At 35.5% G+C, this 22,810-nt stretch overlaps 2 protein-coding genes and 1 long non-coding RNA gene across 7 annotated transcripts in view; 2 read left to right on the forward strand and 1 right to left on the reverse strand.

The window, feature by feature from the left end:
- Positions 1–4,737, forward strand: part of LOC124307347 (rab11 family-interacting protein 4) — a 73,806-nt gene extending 69,069 nt beyond the window's left edge. For all 4 annotated transcript variants that reach the window (XM_046768921.1, XM_046768923.1, XM_046768922.1 and 1 more), the window contains one exon: positions 1,094–4,737. In XM_046768921.1, coding sequence (XP_046624877.1) covers positions 1,094–1,216 — 123 coding nt within the window. In that variant the 3' untranslated portion in view covers positions 1,217–4,737. The remainder of the gene's footprint in view (positions 1–1,093) is intronic.
- On the reverse strand, positions 2,608–21,454 carry LOC124307392 (tubulin polymerization-promoting protein homolog). Its single transcript, XM_046769026.1, has 4 exons — positions 21,258–21,454; positions 12,976–13,291; positions 12,101–12,230; positions 2,608–6,869 (listed from the first exon to the last, which is right to left on the reverse strand). Exons 2-4 carry the CDS (start codon positions 13,278–13,280, stop codon positions 6,690–6,692), a joined length of 615 nt encoding a protein of 204 aa, XP_046624982.1. The 5' UTR covers positions 13,281–13,291; positions 21,258–21,454; the 3' UTR covers positions 2,608–6,689.
- LOC124307429 (uncharacterized) lies at positions 16,686–20,360 on the forward strand. 2 transcript variants are annotated; one of them, XR_006908819.1, is made up of 2 exons: positions 16,686–16,928; positions 20,000–20,360. It is a non-coding gene; the product is annotated as an uncharacterized LOC124307429 (long non-coding RNA). The 2 variants fall into 2 exon arrangements; XR_006908820.1 differs by lacking the exon at positions 16,686–16,928 and adding an exon at positions 16,996–17,104.
- Positions 21,455–22,810: the final 1,356 nt, after the last annotated feature.

Here is a 22,810-nt window from a genome sequence, read left to right on the forward strand (position 1 = left end):
TCAACCGAATCTTTTCTGCGTACGTTATACAGAATTGGGCAAAGCCGGAATTCTTTTTTGGGCAGAATGCTGAACGAATATTGGGAATATTGTTTACCGCTCTGTGTTACTCCTTCTGGAATCGAAGCCTCCACCCTCACTTTGCATGGCCATGGTGCATGGTATTTTAAGCCCGTATGTCGCGGATCCGAATAAACCTGTCCAAGCATTTCTTACACACCCTGCGAATTTATATAATGGTGTTCCTTGATTTACCGATTACCAATATTAATTTTTAACACCTGTATACCGTATTGACACCAAAACCTTGACTGTATTCCTCTTGATACATACATAACACTTTGAATATTGCTCTGGACCGTCATCTCATTGTAAATCACTAGCCATATATTTCAGCAAAGTTCTGTCGTGTGACATATGAAGACCGAAAACCTTACTTCTAATACTAACACCTTTTCGAAAATTTTTTGATTTGTTGTAATGATTAGTAATAAAAAAATAACGCTTTTGTATACATACGATTTTTTTTTGAGTATTCTGATTTACTGATTTTTGATACGCCTCGTGTTTTATCAGGCGGTGGTATGAATAGAAATATGAGTAACTACCGATTTTTATTGACGAAATCATGACGGCGGAAAAATGATAAAACACCAATCGCAATCTTTTTATGATCAGGTCCACCGTTGAATTCTTGACCGATAAAAATTCTATCGTTGGTTAAAATTTGTCCAAATTGCATGTTCGACGATAGATTCACAATTCAAGTTATATATAAACTGAACTTTCATGCAAAAGTTCAGCTCGTTGTATGATGCCGGAAGTAATGTCAAGCAAGTGCCATGTTATTTTTTTACTTACTGACCTTCACGCGCGTGAGCAAAAACAATTTACTTGTTATTTCTGCGCCTGAGCATACCGCTAGAAAATCAACACAAAGTAGTTCAGAGGAAAAAAAAGTTGACTCTTTCTAGTCTGTGAATATTTAATTCCCATATGACGTTACTAGGAACAAAAAACGGAAACGGTCTCTCAACGACAGTTAATATCGTGAGGTGTGAAATAAAAATGTAAATTTCATAATTCTTTGCAGATGAAACAGGCCCTGAAAGAGCAACAGGAGGTAAACACCCAACTGAGGGCGTATATCGATGGGATATTGTTAAATATTGTTGAAAATCATCCGCAATTGTTAGAAGTTAAGCACGGGCATTAACACACCCTCTCTAGTCCCTGACAAACTCCCTCCTGTTTTTCTTTCTCCAGATCTCTTTGAATTCCTCGTATAATAATCCTTATAGTATAGACATCATTGAGTTGACCCACTGGTATCTCCTGTTTAACACATTTCACCTGTAATTTATGTAATTTATTTTATCGCATAAATTATTGTGGTTGTAAGAATAATAATTACCGTATATCATCATATTACACATCCGAATGTTCGAAACGTGATATATCCGTCCACACGAGCGTGGAATCAATATATGTAATACATACACACATGTGCATGATATAAAAACAAAAAAAAAAAAAAAAGAAAGAAAGAAAAGGAAAGAAAAGAAAACAGCAAGAAAATTATCTATCTAAAACAAGAAAAATAGTGAGAATATAAAATAAATGAATATATATACATGTGTATATATTTATATGTAAATATATATAAATATGTATATATGTATATATATGTATATTATTGCAGCCTTCCATTTATTTTTTCGATAACAATATTGTGTCTTTACATAGCTGAAAATTTATAAAAGACGTTTTTCTTTTTTCTGTTATATTAATATTCTAATAATAAGAAAATTTTTATACTCATGTTGTATCAATTACTATCATCGTAGGATATTATAGATATATACATATTTAGGTGTATTAATACAGGTACGCGTAATCTCAATAACCTGTTTTACGATATAATACAGATATGAAGTCAATGAAACGACTGTCACAAAATTATATTCTCAATCGTCATATTGAAAGTTTTGAAATGATCCGTTGTTAGGAGTCATGCAGTATAATTTAACGCTTCAATGTGTATTAATCCATACATTGACTGTGATTGGACAGAGTTAGATCTGCGGCTATGTTTGCAATGTATGAAGTCCCTCGGAGATCGAAAATATGGTATAATATTATAGCGCGTTACTTAATGTGTAATAATAAATAATTGAATTTAGTCTTATAATAATTGAGAGAGAAGAAGGATATATAAATATAGATATTTTCTTATCATCCGCAACGTTTTCTCCCATACTGTAATATGGCCGTCCCTTCAACGTCCTTTGCCGGAGGCGCCGTCGGTATTTCACCGATGAAAAAGTCCACGACAAACAGATTGTTAACGATACGAAGAGCTGCGTGTTTTATGCATCTATTTAATCGTTTAGATTCATAGTTATGAAAGGAATATGCATGTGTTATACAGTAGTTGTGTGTAAACTTAAAACGCGTGCAACCCCACAGCAGCCGTGTATTGTACATCATTTTGTCGGCATGACCCATCTCTAGATATTTTCAATTAGCAAATTTTAATAAACTAGACTGGGAATAATGCTACTTAACAGGCCTTCCATTGTACGCAAAGTTTTTTTTTTTTTCAAGTATCTAGACACATTATCGGTCATCATTTATTTTGGGTTACATACCTACGTCAACGAAAAATATTTTATAAAAATGTTGCGCCGTAAGATTATGAAAATCTAATCATATTTGTTACTATTCCAAGATGGAAATATCCCACATATACAATACTATATAAATAATGTATCAAATTACTATCGTGGGTCACATAAGATATGGAAAATTGAAAATATTCTACTAACGGTTGTTTCGGGTCGCATGGAAAATGTTTTTGAAAATCGAATAATTATTCCGTATACTAGAAACATGCCCATATTACAGAAGTACGGAAAAAAGAAACAAAACGAAGTTCACTTTTAATTGTTGTAAGGGAACTTCTTTTTATTTTTTTTTCCTTACTTCTGTAACATAGACATGTCTGTAATATGTAGAACAATTTTTGATTTTATTTTTTGCGAATAAAGTACAGATCTGAGGAGGACCCCCTTCGAAGGGCAGATACGTCAGAAAACAGTTGACGGCTTATTTACTGACCTCAAAATGTTGAACTTATCTTTACCTCACAATATGCAGACTGTTGTTTCTAAAAATTGTCGTGATCGCCCTTGCAGTAACGTAGTAATATCTCTTTCAATTCTTATATACTTACATCCATAACTTGTCTTGTACTAAAAATGAGTGGAAGACCTGCTTGAACGGAAAGATAATAAATTGACTTGAATGAAGTTTGGGAATAATTGCAATAAATTGGGTCCCTGTCTATCGATCTGTATACATACTTGAATATTATTAACGGCAGATTTGTAAATATAATTCCGCATCTGCGAAATCTATAAAACGGCTCAAATACGAAATGGCGGAAATAATAATGTATAAAATAAACTTTAATATGTACAAGTTGAAAACGTGTGTATAATGTTTATAGAGTAGCCTTAACCCGGCAAAATATATATATATATATCTACAATTGTAAACCTATTTGCCAGTAGAAGAAGCTGAATCTCTTATTCTAACTATGTATATTATAACTGAATTACCAACGGTGCTGAAGCTGTCTCCAGAACAGATTTTTCGTAATCGGTTCACAGAGATTTCTGCACCAGCCTCTTTACGATGTGCAGATATACCGTAAGTCCAAATCACGATGGGTTTTCGATTGTACAACTGGCCGATAATTTCATCGAATCTCGTGAAATTTATGCCATTTATAATTGTCTATATCGTTTAATCGCGACGTTGCGATCGGTTGATTTTTTGATAAATGAAAAATAAATACGCAACAAAACTGACATGATCTACAATTGCTTCATCTGCTTGCGTTTGCGCGCAAGTACTTTACCTTTTAGAAAATCATTCCGCCCTCCAAATCCCAGTAGCAGTATTTTCGTCTAGATTTTTGGCTACAGATGTGAATATGTGTGTAAGTAAAAAAAAACGGACTGATTCAGACTATCTTCTTTACAATATAAACGTCAACCTTTATTTGAACTGGATTTTTTGTTATGTGTATTGATAATATGGCCGTAATATTTAATTTTTATATTTCCAATGGTGATATAATAATGATAATAATAATAATAATAATAATAAATCGTATCACAAGTATATAACTACACCCACACCTACGCGAGGATAGTTGTAATATTTAATATTAATATTTATTTCTAATAAATCGAAAATCTGCATAATTGTTAATATTATTTTCAAATAAATTATACATTCGTGGGAGGATTGCGCTAAAGAAAGCCATAACGTAGAGCTGAATCCGACTTCTAGTAACTACAGATTAATCGAGCCACATGGTAGATAAAGGCATTATCGTTATAATGTAATGTGTACAGATTATGGATAAAAATATGGAAAATTTGGACCTACATACATATACCTATAATATTGTATGTATAGTCAATTTGCGATCCGAAGTCTCGATATCATCGGTAAAAATTATGATGGCACGAGAATCGTTTTTGAATTTATAATTTCGAACTCGTGACCGTAGCTGTCTGCGAATATGTCACATACTGTAAAAACGAAGACACAGTGACAAATAGTGTAATAAATTGCGGGCATAAGGGGGATTTTAATTCGATCAGCTAGTCACCTCAAAGCTCAGTTCTTTGATTTGCATTATTTTTTTTCTGCACTTTATTTGTCAATTACCAAAAAATTAAGTTTCGTTAATTTTGAAAATTAACAAGACGTGCGATTTTCTCAAGTTGTACATTTTTTGTAATATTGGAATTTACGTTATACAGAGTATTCATATAGCTGAAAAATTTTGGAATATCCATCGCAAGGTTTTGCCGAATAACAGATCCGTTCTTTACGTGTCTTTATTTACTTGATAAAACTTATATTATTTTCTAAATTTGATAAATTTCTCGAGCAGTTTATACGTTTCAACTTATTCCTTTTCCAAAAATTTCATGTTAAAAAGAACTGAGGTGAAGTTCACGATCGATTGTTATAATTTCGCTAGAATAAAAGAAGAAAAAAAAAATTAAAAATATTCCATTACCATATAGCCTGTGAAAGCTCGAATGAATTTAGTTAAAGAAACATTCATTCAATTTCAATCGCAAGTGTACAAAATAACGCATTTAGCAATATGGTATTTAGATAATTACCGAATATAGAGGATCAGGAAATTTTTTGAAAATTTATATAAAATTAGAGAATATCACGTATAATTCAGAGATGGATAATACCTTTCGCAAACTTCAAATTTACAAAAATTGTCTCTCTTGCTGCAGTGAATATCAATATTTTGTTAAATATCACAGAATTCAGCACAGGAGGCTAGTTGAATTGAACTAAAACACCCCGGATATTCGCACTACGTATAATATATGCATCCTGGAAGGAAACTGATCGTGATTGTGCACAAGTATGGTGATTCGGTACGAGAAACGCGTACATAAATTGCCGACGTAGTAACCCTGAGCAACTCAAGAAACAAGGATAACGAGCAAAAATCATCCAAGGATTTTTTATTACATAGTAATCTTGATTTCCTGTTACAATTTCTAGACTTGTTTCACTGCGGTACAATAAAAAAGTACTCGTGCAAATATGTGTAGAAAAAGTCGTGTCAAAAACAGATTAGTCTTGTTGATTATGCGGTAATTGCCAGTTGAAGCAGATCAAACGGTTCCTCTGGACTTCGAAGAAGCTCAACTTCAACGAAGGCATGTGCGTTACGCCTAAATGCAAATCGACACCAGTCATCGTAATGTTCGTGTGAAGAGGCGTGACAGAGTCTCGTGCCAAGCACGGTAAAAAAAAAGCCGCAGATCACGTAACCCGTGTTGTACGTTATCTATATAATATTATCTAAAATAATCATCTTAGACATTTTAACCTGATCCTTTATCTTACGGAGATAATGTGAGTCAAGTTCGTCTTTCATATTCATCTAAATAAATCCGCTGTACATTTTTTTGTACGGCTTGATAAAGATAAGGTCGTGGTTCTTTGCTGAACGATATTAGGCGACGCGATTCAGAGTTAGGTCTGTGACGTAATTTCGGAAAAATAAATAATTAAATAAAACGTCTCTCTAAAGAAAACTCTTCTAAAGAAAAAAGATTCTACGAGCCAAGTTTTCTTTGGAGTGTTGGAAATAATATTTCGTTGCTTGATCTAAGCTTTTCTTTATTTTACCAAACCGTCCGTTGTTAAAAAGAAAAAAAAATTAATCCGAAATATTTTTTGGGACAACAATTCTTTTGTTCTCTGTGTAACAGAATTACCAATTTTTATCCTTATCTTCTTGATTATATAGATGAAAATGAGGATGATCTTATATTTTATAGAGACAATTGCACGAGAAACTATCCGTAATCTTACGTAGATGAATTTGTACGTGAATAATCTTATCCTCATACTAATTATCTTGTACAACATCGATGGGTTATACGATTGCTGAAACTGTGATGTAGCTGTGCTCATCCCGCACTTATTTACTGTAAAGCTCGTTTGGTGCTCCGGGCATCAGACGTGCCTAAAAAGCACACGCGGCCGAGCTTCGATACGTTGAAAAATAATAAAGCATCTTGTGCGGATTTTTGATCGAAGGCTACACGCGAGTACTTCAAATTCGGTTAATGCGCTTTGTAGGTGTCCTTGTTTTGGTACCCAGTCACGTATCCCGACTGGTCGGGGAGGTCCTTCCGCCCTGCTATCCCTTTTCCTTTTCCACTTTCGTCAAACCGCTGCTTGTGCGATCCCGTGTACTTGCTCACATCCGTTAGTCTGTCCACCGTCGATGCCGCCTTTCCTGCCTGATCGTCGGTGCAAAAGTGGACAAAGAAATACCTTCGTTAGTCATTAAAGTTCAGAAATATCCGTAAAATAGGTTCACCAAATTACCGTGGGCCCAGACAAATATCAGAACTCGGATACATGGGTATAATACAGGGCGATTCATTTGGAATGAACATTTTTTTTCTATCGTCGGAAAAACTTGTAGACAAAAATTGAAAAATATTCTTGTCAAGAACTCGTCGGCGCGATATGCAAAGCAATCTGTTAAAATTCTGTACAAATGCGTTGAACTTTAATCGCTCGTCAGTCGTTTACATGAAATAGAAATATACGAGACCTTACGTTTGCAAAACGGATATGCATAAACCAAATATACTCATATCTATGCGGTTATCTGCGGGCATGCTGAATGTTACAAGTAAAAGCGCTTTTTTAATGCCTCCAGGTCATAGTCGCGAGGTACAATGAAATAGCGATTTGAACGGCTGTTTCTCAAACCACATATCTCTTTCGTCTACATTGTTATTTTAAACGACTAGGTTCGGTCGTGAAAGAGACGTCAAGTTTCTGTAGACATTTATTAGCATGCCGAGTGAATAGCTTGCACGTATATTTATGGGAAGGGCTGGGCTGCGGGAGTCTTGTAACATGAATTGATGCCAATCGATCGTCACGAGCTGTAGGCAAAGGCGCGTTGTTTTTAATTTAATAATATTGACCTGATTGTACATCGCAAACACAACGTGTGTCGCGAACTGTGCTTCACTTTTTGTGTCTATATTTGTATGTGTATACAGGTATATGGGGCATTCCAGCTCAGTTCAGTTGGATAGTGACGCTCATGTCCTTCGATTATTTTTAGCATTTTCAATTTAAGGTACTAAGCTTATAAGGAAAGTATACCGGAGGTATATATCACCGATTTTCACCATTCTGTCAGAAAATGTTGTAGAACATAATAAAGTACTGGACATCATTTTTTTTTTTTACTGCGTGCTAATTCTGTCGTTTAAGGGGTGAGAACCACTCCTAAAGCTTAATCCCAAAACATAAAGGCTGCAACCCCTAAGAGTGAAAATGCTGCGCATATTATCGTTGGTTGATAATGAATAACGTACACTGAGAAAAATTTCATTTGTTACGGTAACTAGAAGAATTCAGTAAAACAGGTATCGTTAAAAAAAACTGTTTGAATATCGTTGGAATTACGAAAAACGAGGTACGCGTTACCATTTTGCGCTATTGTCTATTGATTGCAAAATCAGTTTGTTCGGTTTACTGTAATTTTTTAAATTAAATAAGGCTTTAACAATAATTTATTGTCGGACAATTATTCAATTTTCGCAACAGTTACAAGAAAATATAGTAACGGTGATCGTAATGAGAAAGAATAGTAACGGATACTAGACTTTCCGGTAACAGCTAGAAAACTGATTTTCATTTTGTACCTAGAACTTTATTTTTCGATTGCGGTATAAAATGAAAATAGTTGAGGACTGAGCGGTAACCGGAACTAAAAATTTCTCTCAGTGTACAGTTGGTTTTATCAAACAATGTTACCTTCTTATCGCGAAATCACAGAAACACGATTTTTGTGGATAAACTTTACGGGTCACTTTTACCTCCTAAACGGCACAATTGGCCTGTAAAAATACATGTCGCATGTTTTTTCTTGTACTATAATATCTCATACACATCACAGTATAAAGATAATCGGTGATGTAAACTCCAAGTACTTTTCTTGTGAGTGCAGAAACTTGACGATCTTTTCTAGATTCTTATTAAAAAATACACCTGAATGGCGTTATTTTTTATTTTTTTTTATTTTAAGAAGAACGATACCGTGAGTGCTCATAAGTGATTTAAAATTAAACGCAAAGCAAAAAGTTGTATGTTGAAGATACGAACATGTAAAAATAGTAACAAGATTTCTGCAAGAAAATAAAACCGAACTTCTTCCTCTAACAAGGCTGGTTGGCCGAAAACCGATGCTCTTTACTAATTTTATTATGAAATAGTCGTACATTGAGTATTCATCAAAGTATTATACACATGCGTAAGCTAAAAAAGTCTCTTTAAACACGTGAAAGGAATGAAAAATACTAGAATTATTATGCTTCTCGAATCGCATTCAAAGTGGTTTAGAATCTAGTATATTTATCGATTTTACTTTAAGATGGCTAATTTTATTCACAAACAGAACACTATTTTCTACAAGTTCACCACAATACATTTTCTGGTCGTGTTGGCATTGTTAAATATTCAATTGTAGAACATTTCACCGATATTAATTATCAACAAATCGTAGCGTCGAATCGACTGCAAAAAAAAAATCTGTTTCAGTGACGTAGAAAATAATCTTGGGATTGAAATAAACCACCGTAGACTGAAATCGAACGAATATACTAGATTCTTAACCGGTTCAAAACGATCTAAAATGAAGCATTGATATCTAAAATCTCATATCTTAAAAATATTATCAATTTTAGGAGAAAATAAAAACGAGATCTTTAAATAATCCTTCTAGAAATAGAAGGTTATCAATTGTTTTATACACTGAGAAAAAAAAGTCAACAACTAATTTTCTTCATTTCCAGTTTATTTGGTTCGAATAATTTATCATTCGGAACAACCACTTTTTAGTTGAAACAAAAATATTGATGCATTGATTTGAATGCTATATGCTGTCGAATTTGATGCATTTCAAACAAGTACGTATTTTATTTTATAATATTAAACTGGATATTTCGGAACGACAACTTCGCTTGAATCAACAAACCTCATTTAATTCGTGAAAGAATAGTACTTTATCCGCTTGAAATAGTTCTTGAGTTGCTATAATATGTACTACATTTAATTCAAGTTATTGACTAATATAATGAAACATAACTTTCCTCGGTTTTAAACAATCACGTGTAGTTCAAAGTAGCAAACATACACTTGAAATTGATTTCAAGAACTCTCGATACCATCGAATTCGCGCTTGCAATAAATGAATCATTGTTTCTACGAAATGAACATTATTTCACTGAAATAAAATTTTTGTTCATTAGATAATCTTTTGATTTTTTGATGTGCATGTTTCATGGTTTTCAACCGAAATAATAATTCATTCGAAGTAGTACCAATTTCGGTCACTAGAGGGCAAGTTTTCGCACTTGAAAAGTAGCTTCAAAGATGTTTACATACTCGAATCATTCGCGTTACTCTTAACGTGCCCACTAAATGTGATGCGATATGTTGCGTTACGGTTTTGATCCCTTCACGTTTTCCAAAAACTATTTCGAAGTGACGCTACTACGCTTGTTTGGTCGCATTCAAAAACAGTAGCATGTCGTGTTGAAAAAAATTTTTAAATTTCTAACCCAACGATATTTACACCACGTTTATATATCCGTAATACTCAAATACTAAAGGATCATTGAATTTATTTAAATACATTTTTCATCCAAATACGGGTTTAATCTTTGTGAAGTCAGTTTTTTCTGTACAATGACAAATCTTCTTTGATCGGAACAATATCCCATTGGTCGTTGTAAGCATTATTTGAGTGAAGTGACAAGTTGTTTGACTTGAAGCATGCAGCGTTTGGATAAAAATATCAAACCAGAAGAGCAGCTCGGTGAGTTATGTCGCTCAATCTCTGTTTAATTCGTTTAAATTATTTTTCATTGTACCTAAATACGGGTTTTTTTAATTGAAAACTACATAAATTGTCGCTCTGAATAAGTCTGCTGTCAGGACTATGCAAACGCATGGATTATTTGGATCAATTAACATTTATTGAATCCAATAACTTTTTTTTCTCAGTGTAGTTTTTTCGAAAATTCTGTGACACGTTTAAACGAACACGCTTGTTTATTTTTAACAAAAAATTTGCTTGAATCCATTCCTCGTCTTCATTTCCATAATTGCAAAATTCTATCCAAATACATAATAATTCGCATCTGACGCATCCGTTGCAGTTGTACAGCTATTTATGAAAAAGGCACAACTCTATAATTTCGATCAGTGTGACCAGACGTATAAAGTTTGCAAAAAAACCGAAGGACACGAGGGTCACGACGTAGCTACACAGAGCTGGAATATGATATTATAGACCTTATAGGTATGCCTGACTTTTGCGTGCCATAGTGCGCAATAGCCCTACGCGATATGGTATTCCGCCTGAATAAGTATAGCTTGTCCCGCATACGTAACGGAAGGGCATTAATTTTGCGATACAATCTAGCGTATAAATATCCACTCCGTGTTTATGTTTGCGCGTTAGTATAGCAACAGCTACGTCGTATATTCTGCCTCACAAAAGTGAAAATCCTCATTCCGCGTATTTTTTAACACGATATTTCGTTTTCACATTATTTTGTTGCTTCGCCAAACGATTTTATTCTGCGAATATTCTGCGTAACTCTGAGAAAATGATATCTATATTACTCGGAAGGTTGCGTGCATTACGAATCTACAGATAAATTGAAAAAAAAAAAAATACTCGGAGCTATCCGGACAAGAACCAAGGACTTTTTTTGAATTGCGCAAGATTTTCCTACGTTTTTACAGTTGGATGTTTGTAAAATTTTGAGAGTCGTTATCATCTAATAATTATAAGTAAGAATTCGGCAATTGTCTGTAATTGGAAATAATCATATTTATGATCTCGGAAGGGAATATTTAATTAGTCTACGGAATATTCGTTAATCTAAATCAAAATCGTTTCGGTTTGTTACAGAGAGAGTATCCTGCTACAGATTTCATACGAGTATTTATAATTTTAATAAAGAAATTCAATACAACATGAAAAATTTACGTGAAAATTGAAAATAATTTATTAAAAAATTCGAAATTCAATTAAAATCGAATAAATTTCAATGTAATACAGGATTGCTCTGACAAAGTTAATAAATTCTCAAGATAGAGAGAAATCACCGAAACATATGAAATTCGCAGTACTTGAGAATAAATCAGAGAGATCACAGGAAACTTGTAAATATTTCCACAACGAAAAATGTGTAAAGACAATCTTCATCGGTGTATAGATTCAGTCTCGAGATACATATCTGCACTAAATAGGAACGAAATTGCCCCGCTATAATATAATTATCAAGTACAGTATATAATCATAGGCAGATAACGCTTTCGAAGCAATTACATGATCACCGTATCAAAATTATCTTAGAATATTATCGATACTCGCGCAATTAAGTTATATTATCGCGAGAAAATTATCGATATAATTAAGATAGAGACATACCGCATGCGACGAGACTCCGGGCGCCCCGCAGTTTGCCATTTTATTTTTGAGCTCCTCCACATCGACTTTCTTGTTCTTCGCAAGATCATCTAGGTACGCTTTGTACTGTTCCAAGCCCAGCTTGACGGATCTGGGACATGAATGAAAGTCTCGCGTAATTAACCTGCGGTTCGCAGTTCACAGTATTGTCAGTTAAGTTCATCTTTTATCCTCGTCTAGATAAAGCTGCTGTTCGTCTTCATCTTTGGCTGATTTGTAAAGTACAATAGAGATAAGATAAACTGCCAACTGAAAACCTGTACGTTGAGACATATAGGCGACGCGATTCGAAGTCAAGACTATATGATGTAATTTCGGGTAAATTGATAATTAAATAAAAATGTCTTTCTGAAAGAAACTCTCCGCAATCTGTTACACTGGGATAACGGATTGTTTGATCCAAAGAAATATTTCTTCGACGGTGGCAAAAAAAGATTTCTTCCTCGAACTAAATTTTACTTGATATCACAAAAATTATCGTTTTTCAAAAAAAAAATCTACACTGTCTTGTCGATCGCTCCGAATATTCCATTACCGCAACAAACAACTGTTCGCAGTAACAATAACATATCTTTTTCGCCATCTGCGAAGAAATATTTTTATAAATCAATGATTCTTTTTTTCACAGTATATTAATAATCTCGCGATCTTATCGTTATCTTTTGTGTTATCCAGATGAAAATGAGGATATAATCTCAACTTTTATACAGATTGTAGGAGAAACCATTATTCATCTTTCTTACAGGTGAATTCGTACATGGATAATATCATCTTCATCCATAGATAATATACTCATTATCTCGTACAACGCTGGACTCTAATAACGGCAAACTCACTTGTGTTTTTTGAAGTATATCCCCGTGTCAGTGGTCGTGATTTTCTTCCCATCGATGACCTTGGCCTGCTTCATCCACTTGTCACTCTGACTGAGTGTTATTTGTTTGCCGTCGCTTTTTGGGTCGCCAAACTTTGAGAAGGCCTTGAAACTCGCCGTGAACGATCCAGCGCCTGCTGGGCTTGCCGGACTCGCCGGCCCGGAACTTCCGGTCCCTTCGGCACCGGCGTCGATCTTCAAGGCCGAGAGGCCTTCGCTGGGGGGCGTAGCCGCCGCTGGCGAACCGTTTTCCACGCTATCCGACATTGTATACTCGTCTGTAAATAATCAAGGGGCTATAACGATGATGCCGGTCTATGGCCAGTCCTTACCAACCGAGTAAAGTGTCGCTTATTTCGACTGTTATCAGAACCTAAGCATTGCTGACCCGAAAACATGAAAGAAGAGAAATTTGTTTCCAGCTGCATTCCTTTAATTGAACCGCCATCACCGGTGAGAAAATGTCGCGGTTAGCGCGATTCTATATGCAGTACCGAACACAGATGTAATCCAACAGCTTTTACGTTTCATGCGAGAATAATGCGAGAAAATGTATTTCTACCATAAGTAGCAATCCGATTTCAGTCATACATTTTATGGTATTATCGTTGTGTGGAACAATCTGTTTTTTTTTTTTTTTTCATATTTTTGGCCGGAAATACACGTAGAATTGTGCTACCTGCAATGATAATGTTCTGATAATAGCTGAAACAAGTGATATTTCACTCGGTCAGAAAAGACTGATTGTATCCTCTTAATTCAGAAAGTTACAGCTGCCACTAATCAACGGGAGGGAGAAAAACTTACGATTAACCCACGCGTCACTTTTGCTTGCTTGTCGCATTACAATTAGATATCCTACGGATCGAGACTAATATCTTTGTATCAAATTATCGAGATAAAAAGCCGGCTCATTGGATAGGCGAGGCTTCGAGAAATTTTTTGCCGCTTGGTAACAAGATATGCAGCTTCTACGTATACACCGAATCATGATGTTATTAATTATACCTATATTATAATTGAGTTTTCATTCGATACTAAAAATATCCTGTCATAATTTTCATCTATACAGGTCTACATTAGGGTGGTTCAAAAGATCTGCTATTTTTTTTTCCAAATCACACGTTTCATAGTTGTAGGAATAGGAAATAAGACGCCTGTTAGAATTTGAGCCCTTAATGTTAATATTTAGTGGCGCATGAACGCAATTTTCCATTTTCTAATAATTTTAGTTACTTTTGAATTTTGTAGCTCGGTAACGAGACAACGTACATAAATGTCCGATATATATTCTTGTAGAGAATACAATACTCTACGAAAAAGATCACTTGTAATTTTTTCATACCTCGACTCTTTCAAAAATTATTCAAAGTTAAAGTTGAAATCTTAGGTGCTTATATAGGTGGAATTACATATTATTACTTGTAATAATTGCAAAACAAATTTGTTAAAGTCGAAAATTAATTGAATGACATAATTTTACAGCGGTTAAAATCCCTTTCATTAAATCCTCAACATTTTGTGATGAGTCTAGTATTTTCGCAGTTAATCTCGGAAAAAAAGGAAATTTATACATGATTTCAACTTTAACCTTGAATAAGTTTTGAAAGAGTTGAATGGTCGAAAAAATAGTACCAGACCTTTTTGTAGAGCATTGAATTCTCTACAAGAATATGCATCGGACTACGTACATTGCCTCGTTACTAAGCAACAAAATTCAGAAGTCACTAAAATCATTGGAAAATGGAAGGTTGCGTTCAGGAACCACTAAATGTTAACATTAAGTTCTCAAATTATAACAGGCGTCTTATTTCCTCTTCCTACAATTCTTGAACTTGGAACTTTGAAAAAAAACATAGTCGATTTTTTGGTCCACCCCAGTCTACATGTGCAAGAAAGAATGCTCAAGAATCACTATTTCAAAAATAGTACCAACATGACATTCCAAAAGCCCAAACTACCATACATTTTGAGTTGCGCCTGATTTTGAAAAATCGCATAATTTTTGGCCAGAAAAAAACATAATTTCGAGACAAAGAAAAATATTCACTGCAGGTGTAAGAATTGAGCACACCTAAGTACAGCGGCGGTTTACGTGCAGTATAGATACTAGTGACGTATGTGCATGCCTAGATAGAAGTATGCATATCACCTGTTGCGTCGTACAACTTGCAAGTACGATGTTAGTCAAACGATTAAGTTCTGCAAGGTTGCCTTGCGTGACTCGCTTAGTTACGAATACTAATTAACTATCGATGCAAATTCAGCTAGATCAATTTCAGAGCTTGATGAATTTCTACGAGAAGGTTATCGAATCGTTACGAGTCAACAATCGAAGCATATATGTGTATATCTTACGATCTGAGATATACGTATGTATTACTTAGATTACATGTAACACGTATCGCGTGCTCCAATTATTGAAGGAGCAGCTGAATAGCGAGATTAGATTGAACCGTAAGTTAGAGTATAGATTAAGTTAGGTCACGGCTGGAAATATCCCGACCGAGCCGAAGTTTGCTTTAACCCAACGAATCTGCACTTAATTCTAGATCTATTTATAAATGAGAAATTAACTTCATACAGTATAAACCAAAAGCGGTGTCGTTACTTTTAGACTTCGAGTAGGCGTGGTTTTCGACATTATACGGTTAATTACATTTATGTTATGAAATCAGTCCTCCTAATGGACTCGTGCGACTGTCGAAAATAACACTATTCGAACGTTCTCGCTTTGTAACAGTATGCTAAAAAAACATAAACAAATGCGATTTGCAGTCCCGGTTGATAATTAGCTGCCGTTCGTAACCGTGCCACTGGGTGTTGCTAATTTTTTCCTTTCTGATAACGGTCTTACAAATGGTTAAAAATTTACGTTTCCACTTTAGATTCAGCCGCAATAGTCCAATGACATCGTTTAGCATGACTATGTACAGTCGGTTATTGTACAAAATTATATATTGAAAAAATTGAGAATGTTGAAAAAGGAGTCAATTTATTATAATTCCTCCGAAGAAAGGAAATTAATTTCGTTTACGGTGCGCATCAGCTTGTGTGAATCGCAAAAACGATTTACTTGAACGAGAATTAATTGTTAAGTAAGACTAGTAAATACACGTTAAAAACTAATAAAAAAGTGTCTCCGTACGAATTCCTCTTTTTTTGTTTGTTTTTTTTCGCAAATAAACTGGCATCGATCGAAGGAAAGTTTGGCCAACCCGAAGGTCTGAAAAGACTCAAAACTTGGATGCCACAGTGGTATTTAAGCAATCCTGGTTTCTTGCAAGGCACTTTAGTGGAGGGAGGTGACGATCTCGCGTTATAGAATATTGATATTGCGTTACATTTGCACCGGTTGACTGAAGGTACAATCTTATCAGCGATAAGATTACTGTGGATGTTTATCGTGCGGGAGAGCTTACATTATGCCTATAATTTGACACAAATATGTAGGCGATAAAAAGAAATCGGTAAATTATATTCGTGCGTGCTGTTTACAAGCCATTAGAAATATAGGTACTTCGCATTCGACGAAACGCGCCCATTGGCAAACACATCAAGTCGAATATCTGAGGTATGTTGTACAGACAGGTATGTATGTAAATTGCCATAGAGACAGCTCCTCGATGCGCATCGGATGTTCCCCCGATCATCCTATTTGCTGGTCGTTGCGTTACCGAACACAAAACTCAAGCTAGTCTCTAAACGCATTAAATGCGAGCCAACGCTCAGGTCGAGGTCGCGATAATTGGTAATGCGTTACATCGTTCACCGAGCGTTTCAGGGCCATTACGTAATGTGGAAAAGAGCTTAAGCAAGGGAACAAGCGTGTGCAGTTGACTTTGGCTAATTGGAGAAATGCAGCTTCAGTCTCGCTGTGGTTATTTATCAAAATATTCGCGATTTTGGACTCGGGTGAGAATTGAAAAGAATATATTTTTTGAACCTATTAGGTTCAAACTTGCTATAACTCAAGACGTTATTGATAATCAGAATGTGATATTGATTGTTATACAAAAATTGACGAGCTACAGCTTTCTTTTTATTAAAGATTGCTGGCGATTATCATCAGATAAACAAATTTATCGCTGGTACGTACAATTTTAAATTTTAGTCTCCAACTCTTCCGAACAAAAGCCTTAATTATAAAAATAAATGAAATTCTGACAGAATTCTTGTCGTCGAATTAGCTGCTCCTGACAAAATTCGATCTCTTTTGATATTATTGACGGAACTGATTGTGTTTCATCTCCGTTAGAACATGTTGTGCCACTTTTTACGTAAAGATTTGGAGAGTGTAATAATTAAAAAATATCGTTACGTACCATGAGTCCATAACTAAAATTAGTGCCTTGAAGTTTGATTTGCATGAGTGATTATACTTCTGTAGTTGGTTGTAGAATTTATTTTTTCTCAGACTATTACAACCTGACTGAACTGAGATTTTTCCTACTGTCGAAAATATCTTATTTGTATATAACTTAACGAGGAACTTTTCATCTCTTCCGTCTCTCACTCTGAGATGATAATTCTGCAAAATTGAGATCCATCGCCTCGTTTATTCATATTACATTACATCTTCACTGATTTGGGCGAGCTCAACGAAGATGAATTTCTGTCGTCCATGAGATTATTTGTAGCTCAGACTAGGCGATGATATTACTGCAGGGTGTAGGAAGGGGATGATGTCATGGGTCGTTAGGATTGCTGAGTGTAGAGATAATAAAATCAATATGACTCGAGGCTCGTAAGAAGCAGCGTCTTGTGATCACGGTTTTTAGCAACCGCATTCGGGGATATTCTGCGCATGAAATACAAACATATTGTGGGCGTTGAAAAATTCTTCTACCTGTGCTCAAGGGTACTTATAATGTTTGAACTATGGAATTTACAGACGAATGGATCGTATCGTCTGAATCAAACGTTAGGAAACAACATAGTCAAAAATGGCCAACGGTGTTCAAGAAATCTCACATTGTAGTATGATTACAATGCGGAAATGGACTGTACTTACACACGTCTACCTTTATCCTTTCTGACGATAACTGTTTGGATAAGTTTTTTCAGCCTGCCTCTGTAAATCACGATGGTAGCCAAAATAAGCCCAAAAACATTACAATTGGGTCAAAAACACCAGACCTTAATCATTTTGATTGTTCTGATTATAAAATATTTTCTCACATTGTCGATATCTTATTGTTAGCCAGTATCATTCGAATCCGCACAGATTCGTTTCTTTTGCACAACACTAGAGATATTGTATCATCTTTTCTTAACTTTTGATTCAGACCGTTCGGCGATTCATCCTTCCGAGCACGCAAATTTCTCGAGAATTGTGTTTAAATTATCCGCGAAACGATAAATCTATAATCAATATAGACATGCTTGGATTCACGTATCGTATCTCACGTACGTGAGCATCCGAAATGTGTGACAAATTAACTTGTTTCAACCAAGCGAGTAAAGTCAGTGGCTAATCCGCGTTATTTCATACCTATAAATAGGCAGTTATGCCAGAGTTGCTTATTGTGTCATCGGTGGATATGGAACCGGAAGACGCGAGGTAGGTTTTTTGTTTACCACGAACGTTCGATACTGTGCGTGCTACGAACACCCGAGGCTCCCTCCAAAACTAATTTCAACTACACACGCGGCGTCATTAGCGTCGTACGGATAATTAAAAAACAACTGGATCATGCCAAAAATTTTCAATTTCACCAACTGCCGCACTTCGTCAATGAAAAACAATTTCCGTAGTAAAAAACTTCACTTAGAAATTTCAAATCGATATATCAGAACTGTCAATTGCTGATTGCTTTATATAAGCTGTCCATTACACTGTTATAATCCGATTACGGTACTGATTGTAAAAATTAATTCTGTCACGAGAATACTAAACGTTCAGTGATATCAATATCCGTTTAATCGAACAACATACACGCAGACAATTTATTTACTCTGATCTGACCGCACTAGAATATTGTGTTTTAATAAATAAAATAATCTTTCAAGTTATGATAAGAAGTTTGTAAAATAAATAACCGTAATAATTATTCACGTGCAATTACTTAGTAGAAAAACAAAGGGTTAATATTTAGATTTTTGCAGTCCGAGTCTTTGAAAATTCTTCAGTCCCATTCAATTTCACCATGCACTTATAATCTTTTTTCTCCTCGTTTGCTTTTCCGCAACTTTTCTGGCCTTTCTGCCCTACAAAAAGCACGGCATTACGTTTCTATGTACCTACCACCCTACCGTCGTCAAGCTTGACGTACGTACTTCTCCGCCGTACAAAACACCCTGCATGCAATGTTTATTCGATTCTTTTGTTAGTCTTTTACTCCCCTGAACCGTGCCGAGGATCGGAAGACGAGTTTAAGGTTTCAACATTTTCTGTTCGCTTTAACAAATCTAAACATAGCTTCATAGCTATACCCGAGCATATAAGTGAACTGAAGATAATCTCTAAGAATCGACATTTCTATGTCAAGTTAATGTTTTTTACCATAATCGAAAAATATAGATCTATGAAACGATAATGAGTTTTGTAGCTGTAGCCAGAAAATCGGCATGTGTGCTGTGATTTGTAATTATAGTAATTCCTATTATATTTTCTTGTAACTATTGCGATAATTGGATGTTGGTTCAAAAATAAATTATTTTCAAGGCCTTAGTCAACTGAAAAAATACACCCAACTGAAAGTATTTAATTTAATAAAACAAGATTAATACTACAATAAGTAGTATTGTAGTATTGACGACTGCAATCGCACATATATGTCTGGTTCGTTTAGCCAAGTGTTCTTTTAATTCCAAAAATATTTATATCGTTATTGTAGCAATGTACCCATATTATTTGAATTTTCCGGTAACCATATTGAACAAAATTTTTATCCATGTAAAATTGTAGTGTTTCCATTTCGCCATGAAACTAATGTCAATGTCCTCTCGGTGAACATCGCTAGTATATTTTTCTCTCTCGGTAGGTATAGCCGAAGAGCAGGTTCAAGTGAAAGCAATTTCGGCAGGCCATTTCAGCCCTCTCGCAAGGGGTGACAGAAGGGAGGGCGCATGTGCCATATTGATCAGGGTCTCTACATCCGTGAGCCCGCATCTGGGAATGGTGTTGCTCTACGCTGTTGCTGGATCCCTAACACGTTTCTATGTGTAAATCGTCAGGTGTGTTCATTCGTACGTACACGCGGAAGCTTGAAATAGGTTGCGTATTACGTTCCGTACGCAGACGCGGAAGGAGAGCATTAATGAGGGGGGAAAAATCACGGGAATCGTCACCGAGGAGTAACGCGAAGAAATTATTGGATAAAAAAATTCTTCGATATTTACGCGTGTGATTCCAAAAAGCGATCCGGGCAGTTAAACAACCAGATTTAATGGCATAGTTCAAGGATTTTTTCCCCTTGATATACCGACCCTGCACTTTGCATCGATGACGTGATTCGCTGAGTTACGTAATAACTTAGGCAGGTTTACCACGATGTAAATAAACAGGTAGAAGGTCGATAAAACCTGTTGACAATTGATCCGAACACGATATTCGCTGCAACGTTATTATTATAACTTTGAGGCTTCCGGTTGGGTCTGTCTTATCTCCGAATTATCATCGCACTCGACAACAAAGTCTCGTCGACAACGATCGTTTGTCTGCTCACACGCGATACATAATATCAAGACGATGCATCAACATACATCGGAATATGTACAAACTGATCGTTGAATTAGTATTTACGTGAATTCCGAATTAAATGAATTGGAAACGTACGGCTCAGACTTAGATAATCGGTCCGTCGATGATCGTTTTCGAAATGCGTATGTGCTTACGTACCGTACGTGCTTGAACGTAAAATGACGCAACTACGAAAGTTGAGCATCGAATTAACACTCTGTTGCCGTCATTTGTGTATAGAAATAACTTTTTATCCTATTGGTGCAGTGTGTATACATATATATTAATTTAACGCTGTAAGTATTGCGCGTGGCTCGACTCCAACCGAGCGCCTCTCTCGCCTTGGCCGTGTTTCAATGTAAAAAAATAAAATAACAAACGAAACGTAGAATAAATATAAAACCGTCAAAAGCACAGCTGCAAAAATTCCCTCATACCGATATATCCGGAATTTCGCACTTTCGCAATTCATAAATAATACCGTCGTACAACGAGTGCGGTTCGGAAATTGACGCCAATGTTGGCGATTACGTCCCTCTAGGGTCACCCACTGAACTCACTTTATGTTTAGTTGACTTGACGTGTCTGCGGCTCGGACCCTGGATTCCTCCGATGATATATCGCGCGAGTGAAAAGCGAACGACGAGCGGTTCGGCTGATTAGAAATATTCGGAATTGCCGCGCCGCGCTTGCGATTATGTCTGGGAAGAGACTGCGGCACCCGTTCCTGAAATCCTCGCCTTCGCCTCCACCGCCCCAGCTTTGCCGCCGCCCCCACTCGCCCCAGTTTGGTTTGCTTGCCTGCTCCACAGGGTTCATAGATGGCCAGTTTCTCGTGCGACTTTCGCCAAATGATTAGAGGCAGAATTCATCTCTTGTTTTCGTTTTTTAACCAATTTTTATCGCGTTTTGGGTGCCAAAATGAATACAAGTTCTCGAGTATGGGACTCTTTGATATTGCAGCCACTGATAAACATGTTTTTTTTTCCAAATATCGACATATTTTTACTCAAAACTACACAGACAATTTTGTTTGATAATTTTTTTCAGATATTCTGCAAATCTTCTTTTGAGAACATTTATATATATATCAGCGGTTTATTCATGGTTCTAAAATATTATTTTCTAACAATAAGTAATTTTGTATTTTGTGCGGTTCGCGTTGACATCATTTCATCATATTTATCTGAATACTTTTTCACTTTTTTGAAAAACTGCATAATTGTTGATAAATTTCATTAGCATTACGTGCAATTGGATAGAACTCGTCTTTTTTTTTAAGAATATTTCAATTTTTTCCTGACCCTTCATCTCGGTTTTCACTATCCATTAACGGAGGGAATATCTGAAAGTGTAAAATTTTGCTCCAGAACTTCATTCGTGGACTTCTAAAATATAAGTATTCTGAAAAGTTGTACATATACTTCTGCGTAAAAAAATGTCCTTGGAATGAGCGGATTTCAACGTCTCAATACTAAATTTCATTTAAGCTTGAAATTTGGCATTTTGTCTCACTCTTGTAAAATATAGTGTACAATAAGAAAAACAAACATGGCATGCGAAAAGTGTGATCCATTAGTTGGTCTTGATCAAATACTGTACATAAAGAGAATTGACAAAAATTCATTTCAGTTAATTAATCTCTGCCCGATTTCATTAAATATTTAATGATGTGGATATATTTAGCTACTTGTATCTCGTGCAAGTACAGATTTCCGCTGAATTTCATCGATCAAGAGTATATGATTTTTTCAGGTAATCGCAGATGATATTTATGCGAATAGTACAAAGATCCGAAAAATACATTTGAATTAATTTTATATAACGTCAACAGTTTTGAGAAGCTCTTTACTGAGTTACTGAAGTTCGGTTTTGTTTCCCTAAAATTTAGTAGTTAAATACAAAGAACCGATTCGTTGAATTTACCAAACATTACGAAAGAAATGTTTTTCTCCAATACCTGCTTGAAAATTTTTACTTTCGAAGTTTATGGAGTGTGCGCAAGGTGCCCCATTTCCGAACAGTGCGGTAAAACGATGTTGGCGCATGCGCACAACTGAAGTATTCGATTCTACACAGATAAGTTGGGCTTTCTTTGGTGCATGCGCAGTTT

This window comes from Neodiprion virginianus, chromosome 6 (genome assembly GCF_021901495.1).
Source record: "Neodiprion virginianus isolate iyNeoVirg1 chromosome 6, iyNeoVirg1.1, whole genome shotgun sequence".
In the NCBI taxonomy this organism is placed as follows: domain Eukaryota; kingdom Metazoa; phylum Arthropoda; class Insecta; order Hymenoptera; family Diprionidae; genus Neodiprion; species Neodiprion virginianus.